This window comes from Antechinus flavipes, chromosome 4, assembly GCF_016432865.1.
Source record: "Antechinus flavipes isolate AdamAnt ecotype Samford, QLD, Australia chromosome 4, AdamAnt_v2, whole genome shotgun sequence".
NCBI lineage: Eukaryota > Metazoa > Chordata > Mammalia > Dasyuromorphia > Dasyuridae > Antechinus > Antechinus flavipes.
In genome coordinates, this window is record NC_067401.1 from 66,341,142 (window position 1) to 66,359,051 (window position 17,910).

Sequence of the window (17,910 nt, forward strand, 5' to 3'; positions counted from 1 at the left end):
TTAATCCATTTATCCCCTTAATATACACTGCTCTTGGAACGCTATAGTCTGATTATCTTAAAATACTTTAAAACAGTCTCATTGGTACAAGGTACAGAGAGATTAATACTTCACTTTATTTGTAAACTGTACTTTTATTAATATCATTCAGAAGTCACCAGTACAACTGTCAAACAGAACAGAACTGAGAAGAGACCCCTGGGGGATTATCTCTAGAGATATTCTTCCAGGTTGACATCAATGTGTTACTCAACATTCTTCAACTAACTATGTGTTTATTTCTACTATCATCCATGCCACAATTTTCTATCTTTGTCCAAAAGGATATCACAATGGATATGATTAAATTTCTTCTTGTTATCCAGATACACTGTGTCTATATAATTTCCCTAACTCATTAATCTAGTAATTGTCAAACAAGAACTCACTTTAGTGAACCCAACCTGGTTCCTAGTGATCTGATTCTATAAGTTCTCATACACCATCCACTTAATAATCCATCCCAGAATTCTACTGAAAATTGTTATAATTTCTGAAGTTACTTGTTTAAACAATATACTATCACATGACAGTCAATTATACTTTAAAAAGACACATTTTTAGAGGTATTTAAAAGTAAAAATTGCCCCACAGCATTTAAAGAATTAAAAAATCTTACAATTACAATCAAAGACTGTGAACTGTTAAAAAAAAATACATATATTACTGTCAAAGCATCAGATGATGCAGAGATCATTAGTGGATTGGATAGATAGACCAGATATATGACATTCAAAGATACAGATGTGAGCAAAGATAGAAAGGCATGAAACTAAAAATTGTTTTTAATTTGATTTTTTCAATGAATAAATGAACAATGAATCAAAAAAATATTTTTTCTCTCCCAATTCTCTCAGTCCCCACATCAGGCATGGCATTTTGAGGAGTTTGTATGTTGGTTCTGTTGAAGCATAGGGACTATAGGAGAGTAGGCTGTAAATACAGGTTGGGGTGAATTCCATAGGGCTTTGAATGCCAGGCTTAGGGATTTAAGAATGCATCCTAACATACAATATGGACCACAATCATTTTTGATCATGTAATTAGGTAGAGAGGGTTCATGTTCAAGTACAGAAAACTCTGAAGTCCCTCACAGTTCTGAGGTTCAGTCATATACAGCACTTTATTAGTTGGATGATCCTGGAAATATCACAAACTCTCTTAGCTTCAGCTTTCTCATCTGTGAGATGGGATAAATTATATTTGTAGTACTTATCTCACAGTATTGTAGTTATTATAACTATAAGAACCAATAGATACTACTTCATTTTACATTATTCCCCAGTGGTTTAATTTGTCACCTTTGTTTTCTCACCTAGAATGGAAGTTACTTGAGAGAGGGTCCTTTGTTTTTTGTTAGAACACTTTCTCAAAGTTCCCAAATCTCCAATCAACACTGTTCTAGATATAAGTTAATATTTACAAAATAATTACTAATTTTAAAAGATAGTTAAAGTCTGGAAAGTTTGATATTTGCATTCTAACTTGATATACAAGATTTGAAAAGTCACATTGTTTCCCTGTGGATGTATCCTAACCTGTGGAAAATAGTTTTTAGGGAGTTCAGATAATAAGTAGGAAAGATTATAGACTAAAATTTTTAGAAGGAAGTGAATCCTTCTAAAGATGGGAAGGATGGGAAATCTTCAAGCATGAAATACTGAACACACTGAAGAGAACAGATTTTGTAAACTATAAATCAGAGTCCTTAATTCATGTGAAAATGTTCTAACAGGTCACTTGAGATACAGGCAACATCTAGAAAAAGCTGTAATTAGAAAGACACAGGAAGGTTGCATCAAGGGCAGGTCATTCCAAACTGTTCTTATTTACTTTGTGATAGGATAGCACATTCTATATAATATTCCATTTGATCCTTAGTCTAATTTTATGAAGCAAGTGCTCCTATGATTTTCATTTTACAAAGGAGGAAACAGAAGCTGAGAGAAGTTTTTGCTTAGTCACCATATCAAGTATGTCCTGAGGTAGAATCCAAATTCAGGACTTGATTGTGCCATGCCAAGTCTTACCTATAACTTTAAAAAAAATCCTAAGTGTAAAACAGGAAAGAAATGTTTGGACAGCAGAGATTCTGAAAAAGACCAGGGGTAGTCTTGGATCTAACTTCAAGTTCAATGAGTCAGCAATGTGCTATCACAGTAAAAACTCCCTGATATCTCAGGCTGAATTAACAGGCTCAGAGTTTCAGGAACAAGGTTGTATTTCCAATGTCCTCTGCCCTAGTCAGCCTTCATCTGGATCTTGTATTCAGGTATGGGACCATAGTTTAGAAAGATCCGTAACACAGAGTAAGGGAGACAGGACAATAAATAACCTTGAACTGATGTGAAATGGAACTGGAGAGGTTTAATATAAAGAAGAAAAGACTCAAGGGAGAAATGATAGCTGTGCTTCTGAAGAACTATCACCCAGAAGACAAGACAGACTTGCTTACTTGACTACAAAGAGTAGAACCAGGAACAACATGTGAAAGTTCCAAAGAAGTAAATTTAGGCTAATGGCAAAAAAAAGTCTAACATTTAGAACTGTCCCAAAGTGGAATGGATTGCCACAGGAAGGAGGGGATTTTCCCTTATTATTTTCACAGAGAGGTCAGATGATTCCTTGTTGTTGTATAAGTTATAGTGGGGACAGGTATGTGTTGGATGATACATTAAATCCCTTTCAAGTCTTAAAATTTTGCGCTATGAAAATCCAAAGATAATAAGACAAATAAAAGTTTGGTGGCAAACCTGGATGAAGTAAAAACCCAAGTTTTTACAAGATAACTTTTGAATTATAGATAATTTTTTTATAATTTTAAAATTTTTATTACAGATGTATATTTTATAAATAATTTAGTTATAGATAATTTTATTAGATAGGTGAAGTTATCTAATGGAAAATATTAGCCACATACGGCAGTTATTTGAACAATTTGAATTATGTTACCAGGGATGCACATTTGAGGAACTTCTTTGCTGTAAAATGATGTCTTAGGATTCCTGAATGCAGTTCGAGACACAGCCACTACAGACTGATGGATACTAGGTGAGTGTCTTGTTACTGCCACTATGTCTTCATCAACTTGATCAACATAAACCTGAGGAAAGTAAATTTTAAAATTACCTATTTTCCCAAGAAGCTTAGCTTAATGTAAATATTTTAAATTATAGCAATAATTTAATCTTATACCTGAATAAAACCTTTAGCTCCAAGCTCTTGGTGTAATTTATTAATGGCTCGTCTTGCAGCAATAATTCCACTTTGTAGGTTAACTTCACTTGCATTTGATGGCGATGCACCAGGATTCCACTTAGTATAAAACCGTTCTTCAGATACTACAGAAATCTGCAAAAAGGCAAAATACAGTTACAGATAGATATGTAGATATAATTTACATTAAGAAAAATGATGAATCTTTAATAATAAGAATCAAACTATCCCACAGTAAGTTGAAAGCAAATACAAAACATGAATATTAGTGAACACATCATTAAAAAATTACAAGAGAAACAGGTCATATAGTTTTTACTGATATAGGTAGGAAATACATTCTTCACCTAACAAAGCTAATTTCAAAAGGCAGATAATTTTGGTTATATGAAATTGAAATGTTTTTGCACAAACAAAATTAATATCTCTAGACTAAGAAGTGGTGAATAGTTCTCTACACACCAAAATATTTATAATAGCATTTTTTGTGATAGCAAAGAACTGTAAAGAATTTAGATGCTCATCAATTGGGGAATGACCAAACTGTAATACATAAATATAATGGGATGGTAGTATGCTGTAAGAAATGACAAAGAGGATATAAAGAAGTATTAAAAGACTGACATGAATAGATGGATGAAATGAAATAAAGTCAAGAAAACAATATATACCATGACTATAACAATCAACAATGTAAAAGGAAAGAATGATAATCACAAAACAATAGAAAATTAATGTTTTGAAATTACAAAGAACAAACATGACTCTTAAATAAGAGATATAAGCATACAACTCTCCATACTTTTTAGAGATGGGGAGAATGACAAATTTTGGCATGCTGAAAATATTGTTATACATTTTAAATGCACCAATCAAATTTACTGATTTTTTTTTTCCTTTAAAAAATATGTTAGATGGAATAGCTCTTTGGGAGGAAGAAAGAGGGATATATGGGGAAATTTAAGTATGTAAAAACAAAAGATAACAAAACTTATTTTAACAAAAATAATCAAAGTTAAAAAAGCCAATTTATTACAATAATATATTTATAAAATTGTATTTTAAAATAGAACACATACATACCTGATGAGGTACTAATTCATCATAGCCTCTAGTACTTCCACTAGCACAACAAGCCATGGAAACAATTGTGGAGCTTGGGAGAGCATCATATTCTGACCGGTGCTAGAGGGGAAAAAAGGTATTTTCTTTCAGAGGGATACATAGTGTCATAGAAAACATTGAAAAAAAGGTAAGTGAACAATATTAGGCATTTATACAGATTCTTTTGCCAATAAGTTAGCAGCATTCATTACTATATCCTATACCAATGTCACAAATCCTCAATATTCTGAGGATCTGATCATTAGTGAATTTTGAAATTTAGAAAATTTAATAAACTACAAGTGACACTTGGCAAAACAAAAAAAGAAACAGATTAGATGCTTACCACAATAGGGCACTCATTATCATGTGTAATATCCATGAACAGAGCATGTGCAATAGCAGGCATTAAAGGTCTCAAACATGGCTGAACAAAGGATCCAACAGGTTCTCCTCCATAGCGGTAAACTAGTCTGCCCTCTTCATGACTATTATAAGCACTCATTGCCTCTGCAGTGAAAAAATATGCATTGGCAACTTGTTCAAGCAACATTCAAGAAAGTATTAATAATTCTTACTAATAGTATGAATACCATGCAATCTACACAAAGAGTATAACTACCCAAGAGCTTAATTTTTAAAAAAAACAATATAGAGTATTTAAGTGGTAGGAGATATATTTATGCAATTTTACTGAAAATAAATGTTACATATAAAGTGAATATTCAGCATTCACAAAGAATCTGACTGAAAGGTGGTTACTAAAAGAAACTCAAGGATACCACCAGGTTTCAAGGCAAGAGATTAAAAAAAAAAAAAACAAAAACAAAAACAAAAAACAACAGACATCTTCTGTTTTAAATCATGTACATCCACAATTAATGAATCTCACTGATTCCTCCAACTGATCTTTCAATTTAAAATGAGGTATCTTATTCAAGAGCAGAAATACTTTACGAATGATATAATCCTACAATAAACTGTAAGATGAATTCCAATTATCCCTAGTTATTATTTTGAATGAATAACTACAAGAACTTTTGGTTTTAATTAACTGCATTACAACCTGCTAAGCAATGTGCATGACTTAACAAATGCCTTTTCATCAACTAAACTGATACCATGCATGCTTTTTAGACAAAAAAAAAAAAAAAATTACACTACAGCAAGCCTACCTCTTATTAAGGAGCTAATGCCCAGTCTAGTCACAAAGATATTGTCCAGCTCCTCACTTCCTGTGAACAGCTCAGCCACTACATACAAATTGGGCTGTAATTTCCTAGCAGCATCAAGCATATACTACAAAAAGCATGACCACAAAAGCCAGAGAAGCAGATGAGTAGGGCAAAAAAAATAAAAAGAACAAAAGACTAGGCATAGATTACACACAGGGAATTGCCATGCAGCAAAACAAAACAGAAAGCCAAAAAGAAACCCCAAATTTATTTAAATATACATATGCATAAAAATGACAAAGAAACCCAACACACAGCCAATATGAAAATTAATCAATATACACAGCCAAAAAAGAATAACATTAGAATTTACAAGAGACATAAGGATACAAGGAAAAAAAAGAAAAAAGAAAGAGAATGTTAGTGTCACATTAAAAAAATATGAATCATAACATTGCCATTTTACATGGCTTCCCATTGATTTTTATACCTCTAATCAGACTGGTAATTCCCAGGCGATTGACAAACACATTGTCGAGGTACTCACTGCCCGTGAAGAGTTCAGCTATCACATAAAGATTAGGTCTGACTGACCTGGCTGCAGCCAGCATCTCCTACAGATTGTAATACACTTTTAAAGTTTCTTAACAAACATAACCTGCACTTGTGCAGGGGCACACTTGAAGCTAGTGCAAGCCAGGAAGCTAATGCTAATCTAGTAATCAGTTATCAGACTTGTGCAGAAAAGCATTTACCAGAAAATAAGTACAAAGGTTAATCAACATACTGAATTATATTAACAAGTAATAAGGAGAACTCACATCCTAATTATATGTCATGAGATTTATAAAAGACTTTTGAAACAATTTCAGATTATAAGCAAAAAAATTTGTTTTAATTATCTGAAAAAATATATATATGCATGTTTTTAGCACCATCATCAAGAGACAACTTTCTATGCTTCTTTTCTTTGACAATATATGATAAAAATTCTTAATTAAAAATTTTTTTTGCATTAATCTTGTGATTTTATTAGTGTAGGAAGCTCTGGGTGAGGAATTCTCTTTTTCAATGCAGTTTAGTCCCTTTTCTCCAAGCTAGTCTTAACAATGACTTAGAGAGGCTAAGTAGCATGCCTTAGGTCATACAGCCAGTTTGCTCAATTAGTGGGCTTGATCCCAAGACCTCCTGATGCCAAGGACCATTCTCTATTCACTATGCTACACTCTTTTTATTTAAAAAAACAAAACAAAACAGAAAGATAGTAGAACTTAAGATTATTAACAAGCACAAATTTGCTATTAAATAAGACTAAACAAGTTAAAATAATGGTTACTGGTGGGTTGTTAAAATATACATCAGCCTGGAGAAAAATGACAGGCTCCTAAGAATAAGTGAATAATAAATTTGCAAAACTACAATAGTGCTTTAAGGTTTACATAGTACTTTACAAGTATTATTTCATTTTTATCTTTACAACTACCCTGGGAAATAGGTCACATTATCACCACCATTTTACAGATAAGGGAATTGAGACAGAGATTAAAGGACTTGTTTAGAATCAGACAGCTAGTGTCTGGAGCAGTATTTGAATTCAGATCTTCCACACACTGCCCTGATAATTTCAAATACTTTCAAATTATTGGTTGTGGCTCAAGAAGGCTTTGCTAAAAGCCCAAAGCAGAAGGCAGACTTACATTTACATGTTAATAAGATAATTAACTCAATATGAGAACATAATTGGCTTCAAAATATGTTAGTATTATTATTACAATTGATGGTCCTTCTTTACAAAGGGTCAATCATCAAGAGAGGTCACTGACAGTTTCATTTTAAAATAGATTTTACATTAAAAATACAGACAGAATTTAATCTCTTAGTCATTTCATCTTATGGTAAGACATACTACAGACATACTAAAAAATATAATTCTGGCTAGATATGGGTATGATTTTAGGAAATTAATGGTATAAATATTAGCGGCCGTCATACATTCTATGATAGCTATACTGACAAAAAAGGATTACCTGTTTAAGCCTTTTATTGGTACTATCTATTATAGGGTTTGTACATGTGGGTGTATAAATACATGCATACATAAAACTCAAAATGTATCTGTATATATAGGATTTCATTAGCATGGTTATCCCTCAACCAGTATAGAATTGTGACTTGCTCATGTCTCTTTAATCACTATTTAAACAAAAAAACTTTCAAGGGTATTAAATCAGAAATTTCCCCTTGGGAAAATCAAATGGGGAAAGAAAATCTATCTAACTAAATAAATATGTCAATATAGAATACACTACACAGCTTTCTTTTGTTAAGAAAATACTAAAAGCAACCAAGAAATAAACTTAAGATCAAACATAAACTACAAGTACTTTGCAAATTTTTTGCCAAACTATACTGCGTATGTTTTTATCTATTATTTAAAAGTTAAATTGAAAATATTAACTTGTAAATATTTCATAAAGTAACAATACAATCACAAAATAAACATAAACCAAGTTAGACAAAATATTCAATCATTAAATGCCAGTATATTATTTTTAGCTTTAAGTATTTTCCCCTAGCTTTCCTGAATTTATTCTTATAACATATACGTTTTAATTTCCTGTACCTCAGCTACGTGGAGAGGTGTTGAGTGGCAGTTATCAAGGCGTACTCCCTGGAAATAGGTAGCAGTTATTTCAGTATATTTTTTCATGTGAGCCCAAAGGTATGGACAGTCTTCCGGTTTATTTCCATAGCGTAACTTAACACTGTCACCCCAGCAAATGAGCTCTCTCCTCAGATAAACTTCTGAACCTGCAAAGAAGAAAACTTGCTTTCAATAGCACAAAAATCTAAATCAAGAAATAATCATTTATTTGGTACTTACTATGTTCTAAGCACTCTGTTAAATGCTGCTAACTTTAAAAAAAAAAAAAAAAAAGAAGCAAACCAGGTTCTTGTCTTCAAGGATTTTACATTCTAATGAGGGAGATATTGTGAACATAAAAGGAATAAACAAGATGTGCAACAATTCAAAGTAACCCTTAGAGAAGACACAGGTGGTGACAAAGAGAGATCTCTTGAAAGAGATGGTCTTCAAACTGAGTCTTGAGGGAAGCCACAGATTCTAAGAGGCACAGGTGGAAACATTCAGGGCAGAAAGATAGACAACAGAAAATCATGGAGAGAAGAGATGAGATATTGCGTATGAAGGACATTAAGAATGCCAGTTTGGCTGGCATGTAGGATATGGGGAAGGCAATAATATGAAATAAAATTGGAAAGAAAATAACAAGCCAGGTTGTGAGAGTCTTAATGCCAGTTTATTTTTGAACTGAGGATGTAATATGGAACTATTTGAATTCAATGAAAGTGTTGGGTAGAAAGAGGGGGGTTATTTATGTGTGACCTGGTTGGATTTGTTTTCAAGAAAACCATTTCAACAGTTTTGGGGATATTGACTATAATGGGTAAAGACATGAGGCATTTAAATAGGAGGCTATTATAACAGCACAGGCAAGAGGTGATGAGGGGCAGAACTAGGGTGATGACCATATCAGTGGTAAGGAGACTTGGGAGAGATATAGAGATGATCTGAAACTAAACCAGATGTTAGATGAGTGAGATGGAAGATGATATCAAATTTGGGAACCTGAGTGATTCAAAGGATGATGGTGTCTGACAGTTACATTGAAGTTCAAAAGAGCGGAAGATTTGGAGGAAGAAGGGGTTGGAAGATAATGAGTTTTGTTTGGGTTACACTGAGCTTGATAAGTCCATAAGATATGCAGTTTGAAATATCAAACATCTGGTGACATGCCAGAAAAATACTGGAAATTTATACAGAGAATTGAGATTCATCTGCAGAGAGATAATAAATAAATCCATGGAAGCTACTAAGATCACCAAGAGTAATATTTATATTACCCTTATGTATCAGGCTCTGTACTAAATGATTCACAAATATTATCTCATTTGATCCTTACAACAAGAGAGGTAGATATTATTGTCCCCATTTTATAGTTGAAGAAATTGAGGTAAAGAGAAGTGTAAGTGACTTGCCCAAGATTATTTGGTCGGTCACTGCCTAAGATAAAAATTTGAATCCAAGTCTTTCTGATTCCAGGTCTAATACTCTATCCAGTAAATTACCAGATAACAAGATAACAATTTAATTCTTCTATATGTTATTCTTTAATTAGAAAAACTCAAGAGATAAGAGTACAAAGAATGAAACCATTTCTACTCACAAGGAACTCACATTATAGTGAGGGAGACAATGAGTACATATATAACTATTTGCAGTAGAAATAGAACTACTTCAGAAAGGAGTATACAAGCATTTGGTGGGGAGAGGGTCTCATATAATATAGAACAGGATTTATTAAACTTTTTCCACTCACGATCCCTTTTCATCCAAGAAAGTTTTATCTGACCCCATCCTGAAATTGAGCCAAGGTGTTTCTGGCAACATTTATGCATGCACAGTACAAAGTGCACATGTTGTATGTTCAGAACTAAGGCAGCAGCAGTGAAGTGGCGAGATACAAAATGGGCAAGTACTGCCAGAAACACTTTGGATTCATTATGTGTTTGATTTTGAATTAATTTCTGGTTGCTGCATTTGAAAATTTTTTACTGCTACTAAGTTTTTCATGACCCTCACATTCATTTAGGAGCTACATGTAAGAAGCTCTGGTGTAGAAGATGGTTCTTGACCTGCCATCTTAAAGGAAGGAAAGGCTTCTATGAGAAAAAGGTTAAGAAAGGAGAATTCTATATAAGGAACAGAAAAAAAAGCCAGTTTGGCTGAATCACAGCATAGAAGAAGTAGCACCCAATGAGACTTAAAAATAGGTTGGCACCAGACTGTAAAGGGCTTTGAATGTACACTGATATGTGATGTCAACATTCTCTGGGTGAAGGGTCTGAGCAGGAAATGAAAATATGTATATTTTTAATATGTATAGCACATATTGAATGGCAAAAATATTTTATTGTTTAATAACTGCATGCTAATGGAAAGAATCAGAATTCCAACTAATGGATAAGAGAAACAACAAAAAGAATAAAATGATACAGATAAATAACAGGCATTGATTCAAAACTGGAAACAGCTGAATATATGGGAACATGATAACAATTTACTTTAACCCATAAATATACAAGCAAATTAAAGTTGTAAGAAATATAACATGGATCATTTATTTGAAGTTTCTATGTTCTCTAGAGAATAAAACATGCTTTAAATATATGAAGTTCTTAATACACGTTTAATATATTCTTTATGAGATTGATAGGTAATAAACAGGAGATTATCATGTAGGGAACATAAATTTTATCAAAATCCTGACAAACAGAGATCCATTCTTGAAAAACACTTGATAACATATAATTATGTAACTGGAACCACTAAGTCTAAAGAAAATTGGGCCTTAGGGAATATCCAAGTTATTTAACTTTGGTAATTAATAATTAAATATAAAACATTTTACCAAACTAGATAGCTCACAAAATGAGAGAGTAAAGGATTGTTGAAGATGAACAAATAAAAGTATCAAGTATTGGGAAGTTGGCTCAGTATCCCTGTCTCTCAAACATAAAACAGGAAAGAACCTCTTTTGAAAATGGTGTCTACCACATGGGCAAACATGTTTGTAGTTCTTTTTGTGATGACAAAGAATTGAAAATTGGAAATCAATTAGGGAATGGCTGAGTAAATTATGATATATAAATGTAATGGAATACTATTCTATAAGAAATGATCAACAGGCTGATTTCAGAAAAGCCTGTAAAGACTTACACAAACTGATGCTGAGTGAAGTAAGCAGAACCATGAAAATATTGTACACAGGAATATGATGATTAACTGTGACAGCAACACAGTCATCAAAGAATTGGAATGGAAAATGTCATTTGCATCTAGAAAATTAGCTATGGAGAGTAAATGCACATTGAAGCACACTATTTTCACCCTTTTGTTATTGTGCTGTTGTATTCTTGTGGTTTTCCCTTTTTGTTCTAATCTTTCTTTCTGAACATGACTCAGTTGGAAGTGCTAAAAATTGATTGTATATGTATAACATATCAGTTTGTATGCTGTCTTGGGAAAGAGGGAGAGGTAAAGGAGGAACATAAGAAAAATATATAAATCTTACAAACATGAATGTTGAAAACTATCTTTACTTGTAACTGGAAAAATAATATACCATTAAAATAAAAAAGATTTTTTAAAAAATGGTGTCTAAAAGAGAAGGGAATACACCCTGAAAAACCTATTCTGGAAAAGTCTGAAGAAACTGATGAGCAAAAGGTGTTGATAAAATGGACAATGAATATAAGGAAGACACTTTTACTCACATATATCTCAGCCTTTTATTGCATGAATTGATGATTAGTCTATTATCTTAAAAGCAATTAAAAAATTCAAACACAACACCATTAAGCCTTATAGCCATTTGTAATTTATATCAAATCATGTTAGAAATCATGATGCCCAACACCTGGAATCTTTGAGAAAGTTAATTTTACCTAAGTTAGAAGAGGGGAGGAAATTCTGAATTATGGGAACATTTAAGGAAATAGGTCTGCATGGAAAGCAGGGATCTTTCAACAGAAAAAAGGCAGCATAAAGCTATGTGGAAGCAAAAGAAAATGAGTAAAGAAAAAAGGTTTGAGGATACCAAGGACAAGTTTTTCTACTTTGATATTCTGTCTAGAGGTTTATATTACCTGAAAATCATCCTTGGGTTGCGTTTGCAAATGCTTTGCACATGCGGCTGAGGTAATTTGGTGGTACAGTGGATACTGTGTTAAATTTAAGAGTTACAATGACTAATATAAATCTTGCCTAAGACACTAGGTTTGTGAATTTGATTGAGTTAGCTTTATCAGACTCAGTTTCCTTATTGTTACAAAATATGGATTGTAGTAATACCTACCTCATAAGATTGTTGAGAGGACAAACAAGATAACACAAAGTGCTTTGCAAACTAATGTAAAGCTTTTATAAATGCTAGCTGTATGTGCTGGTGACTTTCAATGCTCAATACACCACAAAAAAATGTAAAGGAAAATGTTGTTTTGCCTGAAAGAGTAGTTAAGTTGAAAGTAAAATCAACATATTAAAGAAAAACACTCTAAAAATAATTCCTAGCTTACATTATAAAAAACCAAGATATATATATATCTGTAAGGTTCTTTAAAAATATTTATCCTAATCATCCTTTCAGCAGTAGTATGACTCAAAGTTATATATTACTGAACTACAATAAATTTTTCTTGGTTCTATCCATACATCTATAACAAAGATATACCTGGTTCAGCAAAGTTTCGAAGAGGATCATCTCCCATTACCCAGCCATTATGTGCCATGAAGAAACAACTTTTATCTGGCCGATTAATTAATGTTTCTTCTTCTGCAAGTGTCATTTCTCCAAATGGGAAGGTAAAGTATCTATGAAGATATAATTCAATAGTAAGGCAATGCAAAAAAAGAATTTAGGATAAAATTTTAAATGATCAGTGTAAAAATTAAACTTTTCAGCCCTCAGGATGAATATTATTTTATGTAAATATTTAAACACAGATAATATAACATAATATATAATATATAAATATTTCTATAAATCTAAATTTCATATATAATATGAATAAATCAATATTATTTTCAGGAAATAAATTTCAATATAAACCACAGGAGGAATTATTTCAACATGTAGCACTTTGAGTTGGCAATGAGATAAAAAAAAGACTAGGAATAATTTCTTTTTTTTGTTCTAAATTTGTACTTTCATCAGCATAAAGAACTTTGAAAATGGACAATATGGAGATATGTTGGAATCCTTACTAACTGCTAAGTAATTAGAGTTGATCTAATCTTACAAGAAGTTGTTTTGGCCAGAACCTGAAACAAGGTACTAAGTAGAACTACCCATAATCCCTCTCTCTGGAAGGAGCATAAATAGGCCAATGGGCCAGTCGGAGAGTTCTTGAGAGAGTGAAGATGCTACAAGTCGAGATTTCAGCGGAATGACATGAAGAGTTGGAGCTGGCTGGAGGTTGAAGAAAGCAGAGGCAGAGGCTGAAGGACCAGACCTTTGGATTTGGTGACATTCGGAGAGAGCTCTTGGAACCAAGCAGAGAGATAGGCCTCTAAGCTAACCGGGCTATATTGGGATAATAAAAGATCTGAACTTTTATCACCTGGCTGTGTTTTGAGAAGAAAAAGATCACAACATTTTGGCGCCCAACGTGGGGCAAACAGACCCCCTCCGTGGATTTCAGTGGAAAAGCTCCGATCCTGATTCAAGTGGAAAAGCCTCTGATCCTGATCCAGTGGAAAAGACTCTTCAACCCAGAAATTAGGGTGAGTACAACAAAGAAATTGTTAGAAGAGTTAAAGTAGAATTTCAGCTAAGATGGGACAGATATTTAGAAAACAGCTTGTTTCTGTTCAAGGAAAATGTTTAGAGAGCATTGTCAAAATTATGGAAAGCCAAGGTTTAATTATAAGTTTACAGCAAATCACTGAACTTTTACAAACTGTAAAGGACATATGTCCTTGTTTCTCTCTTGATAAGGAATTAGATCTAAATGAATGGAAATTGGTTGGAGAGGATCTTTGTCAATTCTATGATAAAAATGGGCCTAACTCAATAATTAATACATATAATGTAATACAATTGGCTATAAGAAGTTATTTAAGTGATAGAATGATGAAAAGGAAAGTACAGGAGGAAGAATTGCCAACTTTACTAGGTGAAAAGGAGGATGAATCAGATGAGAATGGAGTTAATTACAATTCTGAGTATGATACTTCACAGCAGGAGGAATTAGGTGATTCCACATCTCATGACCCTCCCCCCGCAATTAACCCTTCATGGGTGGAACAAGGGGGAGGGAGAGAGGCAGAAACACAGTCAGCTTCTCTTGTAAAGCAGAATTTGACAAGATTAGAAAAAGCATTAATTAAAGCAAAAAATGAAGGAGAAGATATATCTGATTTTATAAATGCATATCCTGTGATTGAAGAGCTCAACTCCTCAGGTCAAAAAGAGAGAAAATACACTCCTTTTAATTTGGGAAAAATTAAAGATTTGAAAAAGGGTTGCACTCTTTATGGGGCTACATCATCTTATGTGAAGATGTTACTGGATAATTTATCTTATGAAATCCTAACCCCGAATGACTGGAAATCCATAACGAAAATTTGTCTAGAACCGGGACAAAATTTATTGTGGCTTTCGGAGTTTTGTGAATTATGTAGGATTCAAGCCCAACGCAATAGACAAACAGGAGCTATTGTACAAGTTGCTTTTGACCAACTAGCTGGTGAAGGTCAGTATGCAGAGAGCTCAGAACAGATTTATTATCCCATAACAGTGTATGAGCAAATTTCTAAGACTGCAATAAAAGCTTGGAATTCTCTCCCTGGACAGAAAGATGGAAATAATGCTTTCACAAAAATAGAGCAAGGTCCCAATGAACCTTTTGCAGATTTTGTGGGACGTTTATAAACAGCTGTAATAAGAACCATTGGAGACAATGCAGCAACAGAAATAATGACTAAACATTTGGCTAAGGAAAATGCCAATGAGGTTTGCAAAAGAATTATATGGGGGCTAGACAAAAATGCTCCTTTAGAAGAGATCATAAGACGCTGTGCCACAGTGGGCACAAATGCTTATTATGCCCAGACTATGATGAACATGGAAAGACAAGGTCCTTCTTGGCAGAGGAATTCTAGAGAAACTCGTCGATGTTTTCATTGCGGAAAAGTTGGACATTTGAGAGCTCATTGTAGATATGGAGATAGAGTGAGAAGACAGGGTGAGAGAAAACCTAAAACCCCATGTCCAAAATGTAACGGAGGCTTTCACTGGGCCTCTAAATGTATATTGATCCAGAGGAATGAGAGGCAGGGCCCAGCTCCAAAGTATCAATCAAAGGACAGGTGGGGCATGATAGCAGCTGAGGTTACACCCAGAGAGACTTTAGAAATTCAGGATTCTGATGTCATCAACCAACAGAAAAGCAATCAGGATTACAGTTGGGAAGAATACAGGCCTTTTAAGACAACAAGACAATATCCAATGCAAACGACTCCAATGTAATTACCAGATGATGAGGAGAAATCCCAAATTTGGTAAATAGAAGGGAATTAGATTAACTGCTTGGGGAAGAGGATCTGCTTATATTTCCACAGATGGAGAAAAAATCAGATGGCTGACTATGAAACTGTTAAAAAGACTTTTAAAAGTTCAGGAATCATTGGATTTCCTAACACAAGATGAAACTGTTTTACTTCTTGAAAAACCAGCAAGAATCATTGGGTTCCCTGAGATGAAAAATTGTTGATGAGACTTTTTGCAGTACTTCAGAGCTTACAGGAATTATTAGATTCCTGGCGCATGAACTAATGAACAATGGATTCCTTATGGACTATTTCTAGGACTTATGGACATTTGTAAATTTTCAGGTCGATTTATGTTGTTACATTACTACTAGCCTGTGTTATATTACTATGTGCTTATGTATTTTAAGCAATTGCAAGAATCATTGGATTTCTTGAGATGAAAGATTGTTGATGAGACTTTTGCAGTAGTTAAATTTTCATGTTGATTCATGTTATTTGTTACATTACCACTAGCCTGTGTTATATTGTTGTGTGCTTTTGTAAATTATGTATAATGCCTCCCATATTGATGGATTTATGTATACCATGTATATCTGTTACAAAGTTCTGGCCCATATTGATGGATTTATGTGTACCCCCTCAGGAACCCCCTATGTTTTAAAACAAAAGAAAGGGGGAGATGTTGGAATCCTTACTAACTGCTAAGTAGTTAGAGTTGATCTAATCTTACAAAAAGATGTTTTGGGCAGAACCTGAAACAAGGTACTAAGTAGAACTACCCATAATCCCTCTCTCTGGAAGGAGCATAAATAGGCCAATGGGCCAGTCGGAGAGTTCTTGAGAGAGTGAAGACGCTACAAGTCGAGATTTCAGCGGAATGACATGAAGAGTTGGAGCTGGCTGGAGGTTGAAGAAAGCAGAGGCAGAGGCTGAAGGACCAGACCTTTGGATTTGGTGACATTCGGAGAGAGCTCTTGGAACCAAGCAGAGAGATAGGCCTCTAAGCTAACCGGGCTATATTGGGATAATAAAAGATCTGAACTTTTATCACCTGGCTGTGTTTTGAGAAGAAAAAGATCACAACAGAGATAGTATATCTGAAACTTACAGATGTGTCTAAGGTAGAAAAAAGTGATGTGATTCATCCATGGTTACAAGTTAGTTTGTGGCTGACACAAAATTTGCAAGCTTTTCTTTCTGTTTGTATCTCTCAGTCTCTCACTAATTTCCCCTTTTGTTCAATTCAAATTATCTTAAATTCATCATTAACCTCTCTTTCTTTCCTCTGTTCACAAGCGTATCAACAAGGTACCAGTTTTTCCCTAACAATTCCAACTTCCATTTATGTCCTGTCTCCTCTAAGCTTGCTCCTTTGATAATCAAATAATCTCATTTCGTAATTCTGAATTTCTTCTTATGCAACAACTCTTTCCCTGGTGAAAAACATGCCCCATCCTTAGAAAAAAGTTTCTAGAGACTAATAGACTCTAACATCTCCTCTAGCTATATCTTTCCCCTCTTTCTAGCCAAAAATTCCCCAGAAAACTTTTTTTTTACTGTCTGACAAACTATCACGTCCCATTCATTTTCAAGCCCTTTAAAATATTATGCAGCTCAAAGTACTTAAAGTCATCAATGATGTTTTTATTTCTAAATCCAATGGATTTTTCCAAGTCTTTGTGAAACAATTAATAAGCATTTATTTTTTGTCTTTTCCCCTCAATTTTTAAACACATATAAAGTTTTTCCAAATTCTATTCTTCTCCCCTTTCTTCCCTTCCCTAAGAAGGAACTATAAGATAGATAGGTTATACATGTACAATTATGTATTTCCATATTAGTCATTTTATTTGAATAAAAGGAAAAAAAGAAAGAAAATGAAAAATAGCAGCACTTATAAAGTATCTGTTATATACTAGGCATTATAGGCATTGGGGATACCTAGATATAAGTAAATAGTTCCTGCAACTCAAGGGACTTTCATTATTTTATGCTGGGTTTGGAGAATAGGGGACAACATAGATATAAATAAGCATATACAAAATAAGTATCAGGCAATTTTGTGGAGAACCTCTAGGGGCTGAAGCAGAATCAGGAAAAGTTATATGAAAAAGGCAGCACTTGAGTTGAGTTTTGAGGATAATTAGGGATTCTATGGTAGCTAAGTACACAAAGGATAGAGCACTGAGCCTGCAGTCAGAAAGACCTGAGTCACTTAACCCTGTGTGCCTCAGTTTTATT

At 33.6% G+C, this 17,910-nt stretch overlaps 1 protein-coding gene across 1 annotated transcript in view; it reads right to left on the minus strand.

The window, feature by feature from the left end:
• Nucleotides 1-17,910, minus strand: part of AGL (amylo-alpha-1, 6-glucosidase, 4-alpha-glucanotransferase) — a 79,741-nt gene that overhangs the window by 38,152 nt on the left and 23,679 nt on the right. The window contains exons 11-17 of the mRNA XM_051993269.1: nt 12,848-12,987; nt 8,158-8,345; nt 5,535-5,658; nt 4,706-4,869; nt 4,339-4,440; nt 3,235-3,390; nt 2,992-3,142 (exon numbers count right to left, since the gene is read on the minus strand). Coding sequence (XP_051849229.1) covers nt 2,992-3,142; nt 3,235-3,390; nt 4,339-4,440; nt 4,706-4,869; nt 5,535-5,658; nt 8,158-8,345; nt 12,848-12,987 — 1,025 coding nt within the window. The remainder of the gene's footprint in view (nt 1-2,991; nt 3,143-3,234; nt 3,391-4,338; nt 4,441-4,705; nt 4,870-5,534; nt 5,659-8,157; nt 8,346-12,847; nt 12,988-17,910) is intronic.